Raw genomic sequence first — 22,360 nt, forward strand, 5'->3', positions numbered from 1 at the left:
GGAGAGGAGAGGAGGTCGTAATAGTTACAGTACAAAACATCCAAAACGTAACTTTTAGTCATGACACAGAAATGTGCACCAAACTCGTGTCGTGCCTCTCGGATCAAATGTGTGTAGCGTGGTTGATTTTAGGAATAATAGGAAAGTGCTACCCGAAATGTTACATTTTTGTGCTTTTCCTGAATGACTCATTCAAATAGCACATGTATATTAATAATATGCCGTCTAGTCGATAGAACTCAGAACTCAGAACTGTTTATTTGACAGCAATAATATAAGTACAATTTTATGGATGGAATAACATACAATAAATTAGATACATAAAATAAACAAAGAAATTAGAACAGTGTATAGAAAAGTATATGATGCTGTCGGGAGAATCCTATAAGGCTACATATTGTGCCGCTATCATAGGATCCACCCAGAGTAGTTAATTGCTATTAAAATAAATTAAAATAAATTAATAATATTACAAATAAAAATAGCTTAGTTGCAAACATAGCAATGTTCTGTTGTACAGCTGGCAGAATATTTGGAAATGAGGTGGGCTTTTGAATACCGGGTTAATCCTTCAAGGCTATGTGTAGTGAGTTTGTCTGTCATGCATGTGTCTAAGTGTGTCAGTAAATATGGAATATAATGTCTGATACAATGTTTGTAGGCAGCAGTCCTGCAAAAAGGGGTGTAAAGTCTAAGATGGTGCCTTGTTTTATAGTTATGACAGGATGCATTTTGAGTGAACATGTTCAGGAAATAAGCAGGGAGGTTATTGTTTAAGAACTTGTGGTAGAATTTCAGGCACTGTATTATGTAGATATCATCTCATTTTAATTGATTTAACCGTATGAAAATTGGCTCAGTATGCTCATTATATTTGCTTTTGGTGATGATCCTCATAGCTCGTTTCTGTAGATGTACCAGACGTGCCGGATTGAGACCCCATAATAGTACACCGAAATGCAGATGCGGAACTATTAGAGCATTGTACATAGTTATTAAAGTGGAACCTGGTAAAAACAGTTTTCATACGGTTCATTAGTGTACGAGAAATTTTGTTAGCAGTTTTGTCGGTGTGATGTTTCCAGCTTAGTGTCTCGTGCAGCAGCAGAGTTAATCCCAGAAAATTGAAACTTTCTACGAAAGTCACGAAACGTATGTCCCATTTATTTGTGGAAGTAGAACTACTACTAGCCTACTACTAATAATAATAACTAGAAAATGCATTTCCTGAAGGAAATACCAGTGCATGAAATGCAAAACTTAGGAAAGGAAGAAGAAAAGAAAGAAGAGTGAAAGAAGGAAAGAAGAAAGGAAAGAAGAGTGGAAGAAGGAAAGAAGAAAGGATAGAAGAGTGAAGAAAGGAGAGAAGAGAGGATGAAGGAAAGAAGAGTGGAAGAAGAAAAGAAAGAAGAGTGAAGAAAGGAAAGAAGAGTGAAAGAAGGAAATAATAGTTGAAGAAGGAAAGAAGAAAAGGAAAGAAGAGTGAAAGAAGGAAAGAAGAAAGGAGAGTGAAGAAAGGAAAGAAAAGTGAAAGAAGGAAAGAAGAGTGGAAGAAGGAAAGATGAGTGGAAGAAGGAAAGAAGAGTGAAAGAGAAAAAGAGAGTGAAAATATTGAAAAAAGGAGATAAAAATGGAGTGAAGAAGAGAGATTGAGTGTGAGAGAAAGTAGACTGAGAGGGATAGAGAGAAAGATGGAGAGATGGAGAGAAAAAAAGTAGAGAATGGAAGGTGTCTTAATGTTCCTAGTTACAGTTAAATTGAGAGGGACAGAGAAGAGGTTCCTTTGATTTGGCGCAGCTGTCAGTGAAGCACAGGTGCAAGCCAGTATAAAGACCCTATTATGATGTCATAATGGCCCAATGTAAGTTAATGGGAAAATTTCGATTCGTTTTTATTTAATATCTTAAAAAGTATAAAGTTTAGAAAAGTGAAAAATACATAGCATAAGTGTCCTTTACAAGACCTACGCGACAAAGTTTGAATGAAGTTTCTACGTTAAGCGGTTCGGGCTGAATTAATCGCAGAAAAAGGTAACAAGAATAAGAAGAAGAAGAAGAAGAAGAAGAAGAAGCCTAGGAATAACAATACAGGGCATTTCATGCACTGTAATAATAACTAGAAAATGCATTTCCTGAAGGAAATACCAGTGCATGAAATGCAAAAGTTAAGAAAGAACGAATCAAAGAAAAGAAAAGTGAAAGAAGGAAGGAAGAAAGGAAAGAACAGTAAAAGAAGGAAAGAAGAGTGGAAGAAGGAAAGAAGAAAGGAAAGAAAAGTGAAGAAAGGAAAGAAGAGTGGAAGAAAGAAAGAAGAGTGGAAGAAGGGAAGAAGAAAGGAAAGAAGAGTGAAGAAAGGAAATTAGAGTGGAAGAAGGAAAGAAGAAAGGAAAGAAGAGTGAAGAAAGAGAAGAAGAGTGGAAGAAGGGAAAAGAGCCGAAGACGATAAGAAGAAAAGAAAGAAGAGTGAAAGAAGGAAAGAAGAAAAGAAAAAGGTAAGAAGAGTGGAAGAAGGGAAGAAGAAAGGAAAGAAGAGTGGAAGAAGGAAAGAAGAAAGTAAAGAAGAGTAGAAAGAAGGAAAGAAGAAAGGAAAGAAGAGAGGAAGAAATAAAGTAAGGAAAGAAGAGTGAACAAGAGTTGCTCTGGATAAAGACAGTAAAGAGAGAGTGAAAATATTGAAAGAAGGAGAAAAAAAGAGTGAAGCAGAGAGATGGAGTGTGAGAGAAAGTAGAGTGAGAGTGATGGAGAGAAAGAAGGAGAGAGAGAAAAAAAGTACAGTATGGAAGGTGTCTATTAATATTCCTAGTTATACAGTTGCATGGAGAGGTACAGAGAGAAGAGGACCCTTGGAGGCTTGCCGCAGGTGTCAGTGAAGCACAGGTGCAAGCCAGTTTAATTACCCTATTATGATATTATCATAATGGCCCAATGTAAGTCAATGGGAAAATTTAGATTCGTTTTTCTTTAATAACTTAAAAAGTATAAAGTTTAGAAAAGTGAAAAATGCATAGCATAAGTGTCCTTTACAAGACCTACGCGACAAAGTTTGAATGAAGTTTCTACGTTAAGCGGTTCGGGCTGAATTAATCGCAGAAAAAGGTAACAAGAAGAAGAAGAAGAAGAAGAAGAAGAAGAAGAAGAAGAAGCCTAGGAATAACAATACAGGGCATTTCATGCACTGTAATAAAGTTCTGTCTGTGGATCATATGTTAGTCAATGAAGAAGTCTGCACATATTTACTCCGTTTCGATAGATGGCAGTACAGAGCCATTCATCTAAAAGTAACTTCTGAAATCACGAGGGAGAAACTCGATTCGAGTTGTCGATGTTGTAAATGTGTTTTGAGTTTATTACGGAAGCCGTACAATTGCGAGGTTTAGTTTAATCGTCGCTCTAATAGCTCTAATTTTCTCAGAAATTTATTTTGCTGGTCGACCTCGATCGGTACACTTTGCAAAATGGAAATATCAGAACATAAAGAGGCACCTTCTGTGATTGACCGATATTACACACGCTGGTACAGAACAGGTAACCTCAGGCTATTGGTAGCCTATGTAATGGTTTGAGATATGAGTTAATCGGCTGTTTGTGATTGTACAATGTTAGTACCGTGTGTCAAACATCTTAAGGTGATATACTTATTTGTTAATCTATTATGTGACATGTGTAGATGTAATTGTATTTTAAAATGTTTGTGAGTATTTGCTAACATTCTTTTTACTGTCACATTTGTTCCCCTTTCAGATCTTAAAGGAAAAGCATGTGAGGACCAATGCGTTTTACAGCACTCGAACAGGTATATAAAGGACCGGAGGCACGAGTGATCCGAATTGGATGATGTGAAACTTTAGCACTGCTTTTATCAAATAGTTTTCTGTTAAAGTGCGCAAACTGGCACATTGTAGGTTACATAAAGCGTGGGTAAATTGTTGCAGTCTATGGTTTGTTTATTTTAATGAATTTGCAGCGTGTGTGTGTGTGTGTGTGTGTGTGTGTGTGTGTGTGTGTGTGTGTGTGTGTGTGTGTGTGTGTCAAATAGCAACAATGTTCTCTGTAAGCTTTGTGTGGCCACATAGATGTTTTGAGATTGCATTTGTTTCATTGGCTGCATTTGTTTTCACAGAATTTGTGTGATCACCCTTGCTGAGACGCACCCTATCCTTCAGAATGGACGCTCAATCAAAAGCATCAACTATCAGATCAGTGCTGGCTGCAGCCGATTGAGTAATAAAGTGTCTGGAAAGTCAAAGCGAGTGAGTCTGTCAACTGCTTTGCATTAGGAATGAAAATGTAATTCTTTTGCTCAAAGCTTGATCTCAGTTTATCCCAAGCATCCCTTGATGCGTTTAGAAGAGGAACATGTAATTCTTGCGGCTATGGGCCTCAAAATCTTACATTTATAGTTCTGCTTTTTCCTTCTTTCAGGGAGGCCAGTTTCTCACAGAATATGCCCCACTTTGTAGAATCACATGCACAGACGGAGTTGAGTATACCATTTTCAGGTAAGGATGGAGCCAGTCCTTTCCCCACATGCAGTCTTCAGTTGATTACTACTCTAGGTTGATGCACGTGTAGCTTTATTTTAAAAAAAAAAACCATTAACCATTAAACCATACCCCGAGGTAACTGATGTACTCTGAAATGAATGTGCTCCTCTTGACAGCTGCATCAGGGGCCGGCTCGTAGAAGTGAATGAAGACATTCTGAAAAGGCCCGACCTCCTGCTGCAAAAGGTGATTGCATCTTTTCAATATATGTTTTAGAGTGCCGTCTGAAACATCGTAATGCTGTCAAACTGAGTGCCGTTTGAAACATCGTGATGCTGTCAAACTGAGTGCGGAACCATTTATTTTTTTTAACTTCGGTCACTTGGTATTTCAGCATCAATAATAGTGCCTCTCTGTGAATTCCAACAGCCCTCCACGGAAGGCTACATCGCCGTAATCCTCCCAAAATTCGAGGAGAGCAAAAGCGTGACAGAGGGTCTGCTGAGCAGGGCGCAATATGAAGAGGTCGTCTCTAAACGAGCCAATCAGCAGCCAGAGCCATGCTGAGGAGGGGATAGTAGGGCCAATGGCCAGCCAGTTTACTGGGGTACTTCTAACCCCTATAATGTGGGCGACCGTAAAGAATGATGATCACTGAGACCACTGACGCCCTCACTGAAGAAGACCAGCATCTTGGGGGTCCCAAGAGGTCAAAATTGGGAACGGATCAAGATGCCATGTACAGAAAGCTTGGGCATGATGTTGCTTGTCCAGACCTTTTTTCTTTATGAGTTCTTTAAATTGTGTGATTGATAAAAAGCTTGTGCTTACTAAAAGTGGTTGTTACGTTCAGACTTACATTCATTTCTTGGCTCATCCAAGACAGGCAACATTGTACAGCAGAATATTTATTTTTTTGTTGGTGAGAATACATAAATAAATGACAATCATCCATACTTTAAGAAAAATAAGGTATATATTTAGATTTTTTTTCTTCTGTTGGCTTAGCAATCATTCAAACTGTCAAAAGGATTGATGGTCCAAAACTAGCACTTTTCATCTGAGAGGTTTACTCAGTTTCATAGCTGCACACATTATCAACTCTAAAGCTTTTTTCCTGTCTTCATTCTAACCATTTAGCATTATTTCCACATCTTTTTATGTTTCAAGTACAACAACAATATGCATCACAGTGGTCTACATGGCAGTCCGTTCTGGGAATCCATATAACGAGTACATTTAAAAGGGACTGGTGTCCCAGCAATGAAACACGGTCAACGTACTGTTGTGGCAAAGATACACATCCTTCAGAATTTTTTTTTTTGGAAAAGATATATTTTTTTAATCGTACTCTGATGACCAGACATTTAAAAGGCAATTATTCAAAATCATTCCCCATTTAGCTGTTGGGAAGCACGGGGAGTTACATTTATAGACTATTAGTAAGCCAAGTGCACTGACTGATGATTGACCAATTTAATATACATATTTGGCAACGGTGAGGCAGATAAATTAGTGTGTGTCTAAAATGTCTCGAGGGCTGCTCTCATTTGCATTGCCGCACAGGGACCTTTTTTTTAAGCAAAGTTGTCATGATGAGAAGCATAGTCACACCTATGAGGTTGAAAGTACACCTTTTTTTTTTTTGCATGACAACACAGTAAACAAGAGGCTTGCTTTTACAGAAAGACATGCACAGACTGAATGATGTTTTCTGTGTGTGTGTTTTTTTTTTTTAAATGAGGCAAACAGGCCATGGAGTTCTGCGCACCACAAAGCAAATGAATGTCACTACAGCAGGAGGCACGACGTGAGCAAGTGCACTGCAATCTGGTGTGTGTGTGTGTATGCATTGCCCTCCTGTCTAGCCAGTAAGACAGTTGCTCCAGAAGGTCTTGTGAAAAGGACTCGTCAGGGGTGTGGCGTCATAAAGTGGAGCAGTGTGTGTGTGTGTGTGTTTGTTGTCGGATTGGGTGTTTCACAGGGGCTATTTGCTCTCCAGGAAGGTGAGGCTGGCCATGTGCTGCTCCAGGGACTTCACCCCGAAGCCGTTGCTGCTCTTGCCGTTGACCGCGTCCTCCCTGACCAGCGTGGGCAGCTGCTTGTCTCTCCAGTTCTGTGGTGAGTCCAGGCTGCTCCTCTCTGACTTGGACTACAGATGGAGGGAAGAGAGAGAGAGAAGTAAGATCATGACAGGAGAAAAAAAAAACATCTCATTGGGATCACAGAATTTTAACAGTAATTCTAACAGAATTTTTAGAAATCTTTACTGGTTTGCATGGCTCTGGTATCAGAGGGTAGAAGAAATGAATGCAATTCTGCTATTGCTGAAACAATAACAATCCAGTTAGTTCTATATTATTAGCCGTCTTGAGTAGACACTGCATTGATTCACTAGCAGGACATAGATGTTACCTCATAAATGATTGCGAAGGTGCGGTTCTACCCTGTTCTGATCTCCTACCTTTCTTAAGAGCTTATTACAGACTGGCAAAAGGAAGACCACCACAGTCATAACGCCTTTGGTGTTTTGTATCGATGATTCCACCTGAAAGGAGAAGGAAAATATTTTGACATTTTGACAAATGTTCAGGGTGAAGTTGTGGTACTTCACACATCAAAAAAAGCACAGCAACTGGGGAGCTTCTAGACATCTGAGCCAGAGTCTTTGATATTTCCCACATGGAAACATTGATGGTGACTTCTGACTGCCTGCCCAGCTTAATGATGCACACAGAGCAACCTGACCTTCCATAGGAATCAACAAAGGAATTTGAAAAAGAAAAAAAATGACTTACAGTAAAATGCACAACATAACAACACAGTCTTTTAACTGTGCATTTATGTACTTAAATACATGCTGTAGCTCAGGCTAAGTGGGAATGCTTAATACTTTAGTCAAACCCCTTTCATTGCATCAGCATTATTAAAGTACCACGGTTTTTATGCTAACAAGATGGATTGGCAAAAATAGGTCAGTCCCCATGCAGGCCCAAAGAGCTTCCACTGCACCATATTCAGCAGTCTGTTCTGTGGCTCAGTCTGTTAGCTCATCAAATCCATGTCTAAGAACAGATGGGCTATGGGCTGAGGGTGCAGGTTCAGTAATTAGACTTTAGCATGGGGAGGATGTGGCTTATTGTTACCCATTTCAGGAGGAAGGTGGCTTCTGAAATCCTAAATTTGTACTCGGCCCCATGGTCCCAAAAGATGTTTAGTTGAGGGACTTTTGCAGAACAAGTGACAGCTGAGTTTTCAGATGGCATATACTTTACTGGTATATCCATGTTCTCAGTATTGTTAGCATCAGATTACAAAGGCAACAGGATTAGAGCATCTGAAAGGGTGCAAGTGTAAAAATGATACCTTCTGAAAGGTGGCACTCTTCCCCTGGACAGGAGTCTTTGCCCCCATCTGGAGCTGTTGACACAAGGCTGCAAGCTTCTCCGTCTCAGACAGGATCATGCCTTTTTCCTCATCCAACAGCTGAGGCCAACATACAAGATTAAGAGTTAAGTTCCACAGGGGCCCCCCTTACTTTCCCCCTCCGCCTCTGGAATTCCTCTCTGCACAGTTATCAGAACGAGTACACATTCTATGTAGTCTTTTGCTCTTAAGGCTGATAACTGTGATTACATGAATGTAAGCAACGTTAGCTATTGGTTATAATCACAGGAAGAGGCATTAAGAGTAATAATCTTCAAAAGGCTATTTTTTAATGGATGTGCTTTGAGATCAATACCCTGGTTCTGAAAACACACAGTAAGGGTTAACGAGTGTTCTGTGGCAACTGCCCTGGCAGAGTTTGTTTGTTTGAAGTTATTAATCAAACAAGAGAGGCTCTGAGGTTCCGCACACTGTGATTAAGCATTATTAGCCTTCCGTGTCCCCGCTCAAGCAGGGTCACCCAGCTCCGATAGCACCATTTCCACTCTCCCTTCAGAGATGGATGGCCGTCATTATCGGCCGTCAAGGGGGAGACATTTAATTATACCCCAGAATCAGAAAGAGAGAAAGAGAGAGAGAAAGAGAGAAAGAAAGAATGAGATTTGGTGTATTGCGCCACGATGGAGGAGCAAAATAATAGAGAAGAAACTAGATTCATTTTTTTCTGTCAGTCCAGTTTCTTTTCCTACCTGTGTAGAGAATGTGTGCAGGTGCGAACACAACTGGAGTCCCTGCTCAGAGAGCATCTGTGGAGAGAGGGGGGGAACACATGCTGTTTAACTCACGCTATTATAAACCACCGCCTACGAAACTGACACATCGTAAGTCATACACATAATATAGGGCTGAGCTGTGAGTTTAAAACAGTGAAAGGCAACGGCAAAATAAAGTTCAACGGTGGGACAACTTTCTGTGCAAACGTGCCTTGAATTCCTCCTTCTGCCTTACACCGGGGCAAATAGTGTGAGTAATCTCAGTGATTACATTTGAGATAACACAAAACCATACAATTTCCCTGGGCTTAAGAACCCTGGGTTCCTGATAGTATTAAGCAAATTGTGCTCGGAGGGCAGAGATCGCTGCATAGTGATTGCTCCATTAATACATGAAATGAAACACACGCTATGAAGTAAAGTGTGACCAACAAATGAGATTTTGTGTTCATTAAAGACATGTAAGGGGGGGGGGGGGGGGGGGGGAGGGGGGGGTGTACGCTACCATGACATTTCATCTGTAGTGCTGCAGTGGCCAATGCTTTGCTGATTAACATGGAAACAGGGTATTTGGGACTAACTCTATTACACCCCATCAGCACGCCCACACAAGCACACCCCCCACCCCTCCACACACACACACAAACACACACACAGACACACACTCACAGCCATTAAAACACCACCACACAGCAAACAGTCAGCCCTGGGACACGCTAAAGAGGTCCCTGAAGACCCAGGTCCTACCATCACCTTAGATAAACGATGAGCCTCATCTCTTCAGCTAATAACATATTGATTTCACAACACATTTGGCAACATTCTTAACGACACCTGAGGACGGGTCCAATTAACACAGCCGCTATGATGGAGAGCTGGCCTCACCTCTGCCTGGTGGAACAAGTCCAGTGTCGTCTTTAGCAGCCCTTCTCCTCTAGAGAGATGAGAAGACATCGTAAGAGATGATAAGAGATCGGCAGTCCACCATAAGTATCACAGAAAGTACAACAGCCTTTTTCTTGGTTGTGCGTACCTGGTGAAGAGGTACATGGAGTACGCCATACTAGAAATGCTTTGGCTCTGACGGGCGATGTCCTGTTCCTGGTCCTCCCATCGCTCCACCTCTGAGTCCACGTCGGAGGTCAGCAGACGGAGCTCCAGGCCAAGCTTGGCTATAGTGCTCTGTTCCTAAAAGTCACAGGTGGGCAAGGTCAGGATGGTCAACACTTTAGCCTGATGCATCAGGCACCTTAGACCAGGCCTCTAAGACACCCTTGGACAGTAGGGGTCTTTTTAGAAGCCACTACTGTCTAAATACATCTGCAGTTCTGCATGAATTTGATTTCATTCATCTAAGCTCTACCACTCCTGAACGTCTATTTCAAGGCTACTCCGGTAAGCTAAATCAAGTTACTTGGCTACCCAAGAGTAGCGCTGATGGAGTTACCCGCTAGCGGGATGTGAAATAGGTAGAATAGATGAAAAGCATGCGAGACAGGACACAGAAGCCACTAGCCTGGCCATTACCAGCCTGTGACTCCATTTCATTCCGTCTTTCAGTCTGGGCCAACCCAATGCATTTTGGTTTCCGAGATGGGCGGGTGCTTATCTTGAGGTTTAAAATCATTGGAGTTCCCTTAACCAATCAGCAACGTTTAGTAAGCATTCGGTAGATTAAACTCTTCCCAAAGCCAGTTGGGAGAAGAGCTACAACGTCCTTTCCAATCATAAAACTTACAAGAAAATACTCTTGTTCTCCTTTTAATTTTCTGATGTTCTCGAGAGTTGAGACAACTTTTCCGATAGCTTTTCGTGTCTTTTCCTCCAAGGCGAGTTTTGCGTCACAGCTCTGAACTGTTCGCTGATTGGTCCTGCAAAATTTTGAGTTCTGGAGACGATTGTCAATGGGGTTGGGCCAGACTGAGTATGAGCTTGAAATCAATTCAGGCGGAAATACGTAGGCTGGTGTCACCAGGCTAAGAAGCCACAGCCTTTGAGCACAATCGGTAACTATCACTAAAGAGAAGTGTGAAGCAAATGGGGGACTAATGGGGGACTACTATTTATGCGATTAATGTAATGATAACATGAATAACATAAATGATTGTATAATGTACATGAAATATTTCTACCATGATATGTAAAAGCATGTTAATAATATGTGATATGCATTTGGTTTGGGGTGTTACCTCAGAATCAAGTTTACCAGCTTTTGCAGTCTTTAGGTTGGTTGAATGTTTCTGTGGGATTTGAGGCTTGTGATTACAATGAGTATGGATGATAACAGGACAACACAAAGGCAAAACAAATATTAGAGGCTTTCCGTTGAACGAACAGAAACAGATACTCACCCCAGGTCTGGGTAGTGACAAGTAGGCTTTCTTATCACCTGGAAGGAGATAATACTAGGAGTGAATCAGTTTCCAAAGTTCAGATTTTACAGGACTGTGCTGCATACTTGACATTAAATAAAGGGAACTGGCATTCATTCATAGCGGAAGGAAAAATCTGTGTTCTATAAGGGATTGAACTGAAAAGGAAGGGAGGAGGGCCTTAGTTCACAGATGGCCCAAGTCTAGGAAGAAAATAATACCTGATACTCTCAGAGGATGTTGCTGAATAGCTGAACACCACAATATGTGAGAAGGATTTTTTTTTTGTGTGTGTGTGTGGGGGGGGGGGGGGGGAATAACAAGACAAATTGCTTGGGGGTGAGGGGAATCTTCTATGCACAAATGCGTTTCCTTTTAATGCCAGAGTGTGCCATGAAGACCTGTCGTTTTCTTTTCAGAGGGGAGCGTAACTACAGTGCCATTTATCTGTTGTCTGCCATTGTCTGGCACAAAAACAGAATACCTAGTAGGGGGATGTCTACCAGCCCTCTATCATGAGGCTTGTTAAAATCACAACTGTTATTGCTCCTGCACATCAAACATATGTCCCTCCTGGGAAAATCCAGATGGTTGCTACAAGAAACAGTGGTCACCGCGCATTGTACCTGTTGAACTGGCACTAATCTCCGAGGTAAGAGATGGTGAGTGAGTGGTACCTCTGCGGCCGTCAAACACATCACTGATCTCTCGGAGCAGGAGGGCCATGTCACACAGCTGGGACTCCCAGGCCTCACAGAAGACGTCCAGGTTCTCTTTGGCTATCTTGCTGGAGGGGTGGAGGGCCAGGGTCTGAGCAGCCGAGACGATCTGAGCATGAGACGAAGAGGAGGAAGAGAAACATCATCATCATCACGAGAGAGAGGGCTCAACACATTAACTGACACTGTAACCGATTCTGCGTAAAACAACCACAGCTCGAGATCGAAAGTTGGACGCCACCGGCCATCCATTCATGTGATCAAAACATAACGCATAATGAGCCACAACACACAAAGCCTGAACCCCTTTGAGACAAGCGATTTGTTCACAACCAAAATTAATCAAAATCTTTGCCTAAAGCGCTTTTAATTATTGATGGGTGACGGATTATTAACACACACTCATGCACAAGCATGTACGCAGATGCCACACCAGCACTATTGATTGGTCGACCTTTCGGCTCAGTCATTACTAGGAGATGGCAGCCTCAGCTTAGGGTCGCCAAAGCACCCCCCCCCCCCCCCCCCCCCCCCCCATCTCCTGTGGTCTGCCCTCCTGTGCCGAATAATCACAAGCACCAATGGAGCATGGGACTCAACGTAATTACCCAATGCTCCCTTGTTCTGCCGGGGGAAGGATCCAGAGCTAGGAGGAGGTGGGATTTTCATTGCTAGGTTAACGACTGGATTAACGCTCTGCCTCATGAATAGAAGGTTATTACAGCTTTTATACATATATATACAGCCGCGCAAAAAATTAAGAGACCACTTCAAAATGATCAGTTTCTCTTGTTTTACTATTTATTGGTATGTGTTAAAGTAAAATGTACATTTTAGTTTTATTCTATAACCTACTGGCAACATTCCTACCAAATTTCAAATAAAAATATTGTCATTTAGATCATTTATTTGCAGAAAAATGACAATTGGTCAAAATAGCAAAAAAGATGCAGTGTCTTCAGATCTCGAATAATGCAAAGAAAACAAGCTCATATTCATTTTTAAACTACACAATACTAATGCTTTAACTTAGGAAGAGTTCAGAAATCAATATTTGGTGGAATAACCTTGATTTAAAATCACAACTTTCATGTGTCTTGGCATGCTCTCCACCAGTCTTTCACATTGCCGTTGGGTGACTTTATGCTACACCTGGCGCAAGAATTCAAGCAGCTCGGCTTCTTTTCATGGCTTGTGACCATCCATCTTCCTCTTGATCACATTTCAGAGTTTTTTTTATGGGATTCAGGTCTCGAAATTGGGCTGGCCATGACAGGGTCCTGATCTGGTGATACTCCATCCACACCTTTACTGGCCTGGCTGTGTGGCATGGAGCATTGCCCTGCTGGAAAAAACACTTCTCAGAGTTGGGGAACATTGTCAGAGCAAAAGGAAGCAAGTTTTTCTTCCGGGACAACGTTGTACTTTGCCTGGCTGAGGTTTGTAAAAGACCATAAGGATTGAACCAAAGCGGACTGGAGGGTCTCCTAGTTCGTCTTCTCTGATGAGTCCAATTTTCAGCTTTGCCCAACACATGGTCGTCTGATGGTTAGACGGAGACCTGGAGAGGCCTACAAGCCACAGAGTCTTGCACCTACTGTGAAATTGGACTCGTCAGAGAAGACGAACTAGGAGACCCTCCAGTCGGCTTTGGTTCAATCCTTATGGTCTTTTACAAACCTCAGCCAGGCAAAGTACAACGTTGTCCTGGAAGAAAAACTTGCTTCCTTTTGCTCTGACAATGTTCCCCAACTCTGAGAAGTGTTTTTTCCAGCAGGGCAATGCTCCATGCCACACAGCCAGGCCAGTAAAGGTGTGGATGGAGTATCACCAGATCAGGACCCTGTCATGGCCAGCCCAATTTCGAGACCTGAATCCCATAAAAAAAACTCTGAAATGTGATCAAGAGGAAGATGGATGGTCACAAGCCATGAAAAGAAGCCGAGCTGCTTGAATTCTTGCGCCAGGTGTAGCATAAAGTCACCCAACGGCAATGTGAAAGACTGGTGGAGAGCATGCCAAGACACATGAAAGTTGTGATTTTAAATCAAGGTTATTCCACCAAATATTGATTTCTGAACTCTTCCTAAGTTAAAGCATTAGTATTGTGTAGTTTAAAAATGAATATGAGCTTGTTTTCTTTGCATTATTCGAGATCTGAAGACACTGCATCTTTTTTGCTATTTTGACCAATTGTCATTTTTCTGCAAATAAATGATCTAAATGACAATATTTTTATTTGAAATTTGGTAGGAATGTTGCCAGTAGGTTATAGAATAAAACAAAAATGTACATTTTACTTTAACACATACCAATAAATAGTAAAACCAGAGAAACTAATAATTTTGAAGTGGTCTCTTAATTTTTTCCGCGGCTGTATATATAAAACTACTTGCACACGTTTACTGAAACTTGCAGCAAACTGAAATCTAATATTTAGTCAACTCATAAATGCAAAGACATGTAGGATGCCAGGGGTTAAAAAAGGCACACAGGTGTTCAATGTCTGATTGTTGTGTGTAATGGTTTGCAAAAAGTATTTTATTACATTGAAAATTGAGTGTAATTGTGCAGATTTGGTGAATGGTCTTGCTGTTTGAGTGACGAGTTTCAGAAATCATGTGACGTAGAGCAGTTTTAGCAGTTTGAAAAAACTGTACGAGGTGATGCTAGACAGAGATGAGGTGGAGGAGGCTGTGTGTGATCAGGTGTGCTGGAGGTGTTGGGGGAGGGGGTGGCTGTGGAGGGGATACCTGGGGGCCGATGACATGGAAGGTCTCCTCTGCGTGGATGCAGGTGATCTCCAGAGGCTCTGTGCCAGACACGTGACACAGCAGCCGACATGTCTACAGCCAGGGTGGAGCGAAGACACACACACACACACACACACACACACACACACACAGTTCATAGGAGGAAGGGCAGCTTCATTGAAATTCCGATTTATGAATGAAATCTTCATGGCAAACGATTCCTATTTGTGAATGTGACTTTTTTAGTAACACATTGAATTGTTCACCTATACCTCGCTGTGTAAAAAGTGTGTGAAGGACTACCTTTTGCCTCCAGACACCTGTGTGTGTGTATCTAGCGCAGCCGAAGGTGTGCTAACGACCCACTCGGCTCACGCCGTGCCGTGCCGTCTTGTCCTCACCTCCACCAGCTGCTCCTTCTGCTCGGACAGGGTGCGGGCGTACTCGGCCACGGCCTCCAGGTTGCCCTCGCCGCCCGCTGCCTTCAGGGCCTGCAGGGCCAGGTGCTCCGAGTGGTGCTTCAGAAGCTCCGAGGCCCGGCCCACCGCTATCTTCTGGAGCTGAGGGATCAGAGAGCAGAGAGAGGGAGTGAGTGAGAGGTAGAGAGAGTGGGAAAGAAAGGGAGCAAAAGGAGAGAGAAACACAAAGAGAGGGACAGAGAGATAAGACAGAAGGATAAGAGAGAGATGAGACAGAAGGATAAGAGAGAGATGGACAGATAAAACAGAGAAAGGTCAAATTAGATAAAGAAAGATAAGAGAGGGAGAGAGAGAGATAGTGAGAGACAGAAAGATAAGACAGAAAGAGAGAGAGAGAAACACAAAGAGGCACAGAGAGATACAGAAGGATTAGAGAGGGAGATAGAGAAACAGAGAGAGACAGAGTGATAGTGAGAGACAGAAAGATAAGAGAGAGAGAGCGAGAGAAACAAAGAAAGCCACAGAGAAATACAGAAGGATAAGAGAGGGAGAGAGAAACAGAGGGAGAGAAGAGAGTGACAGAGGATAAACTCATTAAAAAGGAAGAGGACATGAGAAAGACAGGAGAGGTGAGGGGAAAAGGTAAGAGAGGGACAGTAATCAAACTAGGTTTAAAAAGTGAAAAGGGGGTACAAAATGGAGATGGACAGGAGCACTTCAGGCTTCCCACTTCAAAAGCCTTGTGATCACACCCTCAGTTGGACAGGGGCGCTCACCTCTTTCCGAAGTTCACTGACACTTTGACAGGCTTTCAGAATGGCCAGCTCCACTTCCTCTGGTGCTTCTTTGGCTTTGGCAGATTGCTGTTTCAGTGAAAGGAGAGGGAGAGGTAGAGAAAAGAGAGAGAGAAAAAAAAAGGAAGGAAAGAGGAAACTTTCATCAAAATTTGCCCAAGATGACTTTTGTCTGGCTCCCGACAATGCCCTCACGCAATCTTCCACCGATTAACACAAGATAGAAGAGAGAAATAGAAAAACATCAACAGCATGTTGATGTCAGCACTCTGGGGGTCTTCAAGGAGGCGTTTTGAAAAACACTCCAGACGTTCACTGCCATCTCCAGAGGCCAAGGAGACAAGACAGGTGGGAGGACTGCCTTTTTAGGGGGGAATACAGCGGGGTGTCCAAAACGCCATCCCGCTGACAGACAGATTGGGGCTGTGAGCCTGGACACACCCTTTAGCTAAAGCTAATTACCTCTTTGGTGAAAATATGCACGTCTAATCATGTGCGTCGCAGAAGAAGAATCATCCTAGGAGCTCCCCACTGCTCCAGGACAGAAGGGTTAAATGTTTATTAGAGGAGGATGAAAGAGAGAGAGAGAGAGAGGGAGAGGAGAGAGAGAGAGAGAGAGAGAGAGAGAGAGAGAGAGAGAGAGGGAGAGATTAAGGGGAAAAAATGCCTCCGCAGTGGTCACACAACACCTTTCACTGAGCATTGGTGCATCATCTCTGGTTAAGAGGGGGAGAAAAGTGTTCCACAAGATTCTTTCTTTTTCTTTCTGCTACTCTCTTTTTCTGCGTTTGTCCTCTGCTTTTACATATGTCAAGGTGCCCTCTTCTCTCTCCTGAGCCGAGTGTCTAGCTGAAGTGTAAAAGAAGGTGTCAAGAAGGTGTGAGAAAAGGACTCAACTCAGCCTCTCATAGGGCGAACAGCAGGAAACGTTTGCACCATGACAACCACCAACCCACTATGATTTTCAGCGTGTTTGAGCGTGACGCAGCTAGTGACTTTTCTACTGACAGGCACAGAGAATGTCGTGCTTTGGCGACACAACTGGACCAAACTACGTTGTAACTCTAAATAGTGTAACAAAATATACCGCTACACTCTCCTGAATGAACACACCCAGCTTAATTTAAAATCTCATTTATACTTAATGCCATCAGATACATCTTAAATAGTGTCCCAGGTATGATGTCTCTGTTAATGTCTTGGTTAAGATACTGCCCTGGTTAAATAAAGAGAATAATAACAGGATGTTTCATTCTCCCTGCAGACTCCACAAATCATTCAAACCTTCAGCACACTTAACATTTATGCAGTCAACAAGAGACTGTTGTTGGTCAGATTTAAAAAAAAGATAAATGCAATTTCTAAGGAAGCAGTTCCCTAGAAAAAAGGTGTGCTTGAGAAAGATAAAGAGGAGCTAAAGAGAGAGAGGTTGCTTAAGTCCAAGTGCCCAATGCACTGCAAGAGCAATGAATAGCCTTCCAGCAGGCCCAAGGATTCACAGGGAATGGAAGGAAACTATCCACATTTTACATTAAACATACCCATAAGACAAGAACATACAATATCTTCTCCTCCTCTTCTGCTAAGAGAGAATGTGTGTGGGTGCAGTGTGTATATGTGTGTGAGTGTGTATGTGTGTGTGTTGGGGGGGGGGGGGGGGGTGTGGGGGGGGGTGGTGGTGGTGTGGGGGGGGGGGGTGGTTGGGCAAGTTCAAGGACAGCTTCTCAAAAGGAGAGCTGCTTGCATTCAAGTGCAAGGTTCGCTGGTGACGTGATGAAGAGACAGGTCTATACAAATGCTATGTACTGTTTGTGTAGAACTACATCAGTTGAATGCTATGCAGAGGAGGGGTGTGGGGATGGAGAATATTGGGTACTTCACTCAGCGACTGCTTGTGTGCGTGTGCGTGTGCGTGTGCGTGTGCGTGTGCGTGTGCATGTGCATGTGCATGTGCATGTGCATGTGCATGTGCATGTGCATGTGCATGTGTGTGTCAATGTGCTTTTGAATTGGAAACAAAGAAGTGATGGCAAGACAAGGAAACCAAGGAAACAGCCAGCAGAGTGTGCGTGTGAAGGAGAGACAGTATAACGTGTGTATGTGTGTGTGTGTATGTGTGTGTGTGTGTGACGTTTATCTTGTGCTGAATGGGCTGCTTAAAAAATTGGAAAAATTAAGAGTATACCCACTTCTCCAGGGACCACTACACCACTGGTCGTGTCGGGTTAAATGGCAAGGCAGTTTCACCTGCGGAGCACGGCGCTTATGCTTTGTGGCAAAACTACTATCTCCTTGATGGGATTGGCCACTGGAGTTGAAGGCTTTATCAGGACCGCCGTTCGAGCCATTGTTGGAGGAGGACTCAAAGGTACTTTTACACTTTCCGTGCTATTGGCGCTAGCTTCCATCAAATTGTTCATACAGTTTTGCCAGTTTGTGTGTGTGTGTGTGTGTGTGTGTGTGTGTGTGTGTGTGTGTGTGTGTGTGTGTGTGTGTGTGTGTGTGTGTGTGTGTGTGTGTGTGTGTGTGTGTGTGTGTGTGTGTGTGTGTGTGTGTGTGTGTGTGTGTGTAGGTGCATGTGCGTACCGCTTGTGTCCAGGCTGCGATGAGGGCGTGTGTGTCCTGGCGGGCGAGGCTGCAGAGCTGCAGCAGTCCCTCGCGCTGCTCATGGTGGGTGTAGGCCGAGTCGGTGAAGTCCTCCATCTGCTCAACCAGGGCCTCCAGCTGTGCTGATAAACTCTCCACAGGCACATGGTACAGTGAGTCCCGCAGACTCTCCACCTTACACTGACACACACAGACACACACACACAATCAAACATATTACTTAAACCACAGAGATTCCACACACGTACTATATTTAGACATAAACACAGACATAGATGCTAACAAGCACACACACACACGTCTACACTTGCACACACACACACACACACACACACACATATATACACAGGTACACACACTTATACATAAAGATGATGAATAAATGAATGACTCAAGAACACACTCATATGCAGTCCCATGGTCTTCCGTAACTTACCCCAATGTGACTAAATAGCTCTGGATGGCATGTCATTAACTATGTCAAGTATATAAACTATGCACTCTACTTTCTCTACACCTTCCCCAAGCCATTTATACAAAAGGTGTTCTACTACACCTTAAGGACAGAGACAAAACATCTTCATATGAAACCATGGCACGCAACAGATGTACCGCTCCACAGCAACAGATGTCCTCAGGCACTGAGGCTGATCTGTGTGTGTGTGTGGCTGCGACGTCTCACCTTAAAGTCTTTAACCCCTGTATAGAGGCTGAGGGGCAGGACCGACTGGGCTTCCCCGCCGGGCCTGGAATCCGTCACGATCTCAATAACCTGCTCCAGGGCATAGCGCATACGGTGGAACACGGCGTCCTTGTTGATGCGCGCGGACTCACAGTCGGGGTGTCTGAGGCATGTCTGCAAGGGCAGAGAAGGACACACACATTATACACACACACACACACACACACACACACACACACATGCATGCACACAAAGAAGTATGATTTGCATCACATAATAGGTCAAGGGAACTTACCAAACTAAATTCATGAGAATTTAATTTAAAGGTCATGGATGTTATACAATGAAAATTAAAGCATAAAAAAGGAATCATGTCATGATTTTTTTTTGCATTTTTCATTCCAACACCAGGTGGCGCTCTCTCACCCCCCTCATCAGCACTGACCTTGGATGCCGTGAGGAGCATCATTGTGCACTTCTCCAGCACGGCCCGGGCCGCCGCCATCCGCGCCTTCTTCTTCTCGTCCTTCAGGTCCTGAGCAAGGACAACACCAGCCAGAGAGTCAGAGAGTTCAGCCATACCATAACATGGGGAGTACAGATAAGACCAATGCCAGGGGGCTCAAAGTCATCGAGCACTACGGCGCAGTAACTCAAAAGTGCTGATAGAGCAGGATTCAATGCCAGTCAAGAGTCCAGAGGGAGTCTTCCAGAGGAGTATGGGGGACAGATCTGGGGGGGGGGGGGGGGGGTGTTGCTGGTCTGTGTGTGTGTGCGTGTGTGGGGAGAGACTGGGAGGTGGGGGGGTTGGGGTGTATTAAGGCTCATGGATCTTTGTTTGGAAGTAGCTCAGCTCTCCTCTCTCCAGGCACGAAGCCATGGATTACAAAGGAGATGTGATTATCTGTTATTATATTTCCCCCCCGCATAAGCCTCAATAGATGGAGGCTGAAGATTCGCTGGGGCGAGGGGAGAAAGAGACGTGATGAGTTTGCAAAACGCTGTTTGAAAGAACGGTTGGAATAGAGATGGAGAGAGAGAAAGAGAGAAGGACAGAGAGAGCATGGGTTGGACTTCGGAATGAGGGCACGATTCTCAGGCTTTGACCTTTGCGCCGTTGCCAGATGCAGACCGCAATGGACCGTGAGAGAACGAGACGAGGATATTACATTTATAAAATGTCAGTTTATAAAACTGCACAAAAATGATGCAGAGAAACCTTGGTTTTTTTGTTTTTCATCTATCAAACAGATTCTCTTTGCATGCACACCTATTTTACGAAGCCAGAGAAGAAGAAACATGAAAACGGACAAAGACTGTGAAATGGAGTTCATGGCATATGAGGTGGCTATGCCTTTATAGCACATGTAGTCTCTGTATATTCAATAATGTGTCAAATGACAAGTCAAACAGTGAGCGGAAAAAAAAAGAGAGAGAGAGAGAGAGAAAGAGAGAGCGAGAAAGAGACAGAGAGAGAAATGCTTGATGATGATGATGAGATGGAGGAGGAGGAGGATAATACATATGGTAAGCAAGGGTCCTCACATTCTGTCGATCTCCTGTCAGATGGGCAAACTCCACCATCTCGTTGCCAAACTGGCTGAAAATCTGCACAAACTCCTGGAAGGTGCTAACCCGCTCCAGCTGGTCCAAGGTCACCAGTACCTGAGGGGACATCAGAGACACACCAGTCACCACACCACAGAATGAGTCAAATAGTGTGCTGAATACTTGCATGAGAATCAATTAAGTTCAGTTTAACAAGCTTGATGTTTCTAAACAACCACATCCACTATCATTTCAAAGTCTCGTTGTATCAACAAGTCCTATTATTCTATCCTCACTTGATTCTATCATCCCCTGAATTAAAAGGCTTTGGTCCCCTAGCGTGGCATTAGTATCTAGGTGGTCATGTGTTTGGATGTTCACAGAGTGGCCCTAGTCCCACATAGCTGTAAATAAAGTTGTCAAAGCCATGCTTTAATCCCACTCGACCTCTGGAGAATGCAAAGTCACAAAAGAGAGGGTTGAGCTAAGAAAAAGGCCTTCATGAGGGAGGGGAAAGCTGAGACCACAGAGGAAGGCCGTTGTGGAGATCACTTGGGTCTGGTGCACAGGCGGCAGACAAATCCACAAATCCACTGTTGGGTCAGTTAGCCTGAGGGCTCAAGCATCCTTGCCCTGAAGCTGTTTTTTTGTGTTTAGCACTGGAGGAACAAGTAAAATTCTGCTGATGTGCGGATGTGTGTGTGTGTGTGTGTGTGTGTGTGTGTGTGTGTGTGTGTGTGTGTGTGTGTGTGTGTGTGTGTGTGTGTGTGTGTGTGTGTGTGTGTGTGTGTGTGTGTGTGTGTGTGTGTATTTGTGTGTGAGAAAGAGTGTGAGATCCACAGTGCCATCTGGGCTTAGAGTGAAAATCGATGAGGAAGTGTACACTTTCAACCTGAGTTAGGTAGAGATGCAAGACACACAGAAAGGTAAACACACTGAAAAGAAAATAAGTCTGGCCCAGCACCTCCGCCCAGCACCTCCCCCCAGCACCTCCACCTCCCTCCAGCACCTCCCGTTCCTGACTCAGAGTTCAAGTCTCAGATTTATTTTATATTTACAGTTATTATATTTAAGCTTTTTTCAGTAGAACCGTCAGCGCCGCAGCACCAAGCTCCAGTTGGCACTCGCCGTGGACTGGGCATGACTGGGTCATTTGGCCTTTGTTTGTCCAGAAATGTTTCTGATCTTAGCTCATCACAGGCTATATTTAAGCTCTTTCAAATAGTTTGTCTCTTGATATATTTATCCTGCCTGCGAGATTCTATAGCAGGTCATGTTCATGTCTTGTTACTGCTCTCTTGTTAACATGTACTACTGCTCTCGTCCATGTCCCTTTGCCTCGTGATTTTGTACCTCTGCTCTGTTGGACTAATTGCCTGTATTTGACCTCACCTGCAACCAACGGGACTTTCTGTCCTTGTGATCCTTGTGATTCATCGGCTGTCTCTCACGATGACCTGTTGTGTCACCACTGTTCTCCTGGATTGTGCCCTGTGACCTCGTGACTGATTCTGCTGCAACGAGTTTTTGGAACTGTGTTTTATGTCGACAGAACAGTCTGATGATTCTGTAACCCTGCTCGAATCTATGTCATATGTCATGTCCTGCTTTTCTTCAACTCTGACTTTTCTCTTTTTTTGGGTCCTGCATAACATCCTGGCCTTGTTGGCTAGATCTATGAGCAAGTAGCTACACAAACAGTTAGACTTTTTTGTCTAATATACTAAGATTATAGGTCAGCTTCTCTGAGAATGTCATTATTACATTACTCACTGACTTGAGACAGTGCTATGGACTAATGAGACATCTAGAGCATAATGGTT

The 22,360-nt window shown here is 43.4% G+C and overlaps 2 protein-coding genes across 3 annotated transcripts in view; one reads left to right on the plus strand and one right to left on the minus strand.

Moving 5' to 3' along the window:
• Positions 1–3,322: 3,322 nt before the first annotated feature.
• On the plus strand, positions 3,323–5,314 carry abitram (actin binding transcription modulator). Its single transcript, XM_080836754.1, has 6 exons — positions 3,323–3,524; positions 3,741–3,792; positions 4,120–4,249; positions 4,422–4,498; positions 4,660–4,729; positions 4,913–5,314. Exons 1-6 carry the CDS (start codon positions 3,455–3,457, stop codon positions 5,048–5,050), a joined length of 537 nt encoding a protein of 178 aa, XP_080692880.1. The 5' UTR covers positions 3,323–3,454; the 3' UTR covers positions 5,051–5,314.
• Positions 5,315–5,415: 101 nt separating this feature from the next.
• The window catches only part of ctnnal1 (catenin (cadherin-associated protein), alpha-like 1), a 49,665-nt gene continuing 32,720 nt past the window's right edge, over positions 5,416–22,360 (minus strand). The window contains exons 4-19 of one of the 2 annotated variants that reach the window (XM_080837820.1): positions 20,535–20,654; positions 19,435–19,524; positions 18,990–19,163; positions 18,287–18,487; positions 15,683–15,769; positions 14,889–15,047; positions 14,488–14,580; positions 11,693–11,843; positions 10,995–11,032; positions 10,833–10,883; positions 9,677–9,831; positions 9,529–9,577; positions 8,620–8,676; positions 7,850–7,969; positions 6,948–7,031; positions 5,416–6,635 (exon numbers count right to left, since the gene is read on the minus strand). In XM_080837820.1, the coding sequence (XP_080693946.1) occupies positions 6,471–6,635; positions 6,948–7,031; positions 7,850–7,969; positions 8,620–8,676; positions 9,529–9,577; positions 9,677–9,831; positions 10,833–10,883; positions 10,995–11,032; positions 11,693–11,843; positions 14,488–14,580; positions 14,889–15,047; positions 15,683–15,769; positions 18,287–18,487; positions 18,990–19,163; positions 19,435–19,524; positions 20,535–20,654 (1,794 nt within the window). In that variant the 3' untranslated portion in view covers positions 5,416–6,470. Of the gene's footprint in view, positions 6,636–6,947; positions 7,032–7,849; positions 7,970–8,619; positions 8,677–9,528; positions 9,578–9,676; positions 9,832–10,832; positions 10,884–10,994; positions 11,033–11,641; positions 11,844–14,487; positions 14,581–14,888; positions 15,048–15,682; positions 15,770–18,286; positions 18,488–18,989; positions 19,164–19,434; positions 19,525–20,534; positions 20,655–22,360 lie in introns of both variants that reach the window. The other variant, XM_080837819.1, reaches the window with a different exon arrangement.

Source organism: Sprattus sprattus (genome assembly GCF_963457725.1).
Source record: "Sprattus sprattus genome assembly, chromosome: 4".
NCBI classification, from domain to species: domain Eukaryota; kingdom Metazoa; phylum Chordata; class Actinopteri; order Clupeiformes; family Clupeidae; genus Sprattus; species Sprattus sprattus.

Excerpts from the sequence above, each read along its gene's own strand:
- abitram (XM_080836754.1), top strand. The coding sequence starts at position 3,455 with ATGGAAATATCAGAACATAAAGAGGCACCTTCTGTGATTGACCGATAT. Across the intron at positions 3,525-3,740 it reads CACACGCTGGTACAGAACAG|ATCTTAAAGGAAAAGCATGT; the intron begins GTAACCTCAGGC and ends TTCCCCTTTCAG. Across the intron at positions 4,499-4,659 it reads GTTGAGTATACCATTTTCAG|CTGCATCAGGGGCCGGCTCG; the intron begins GTAAGGATGGAG and ends TCCTCTTGACAG.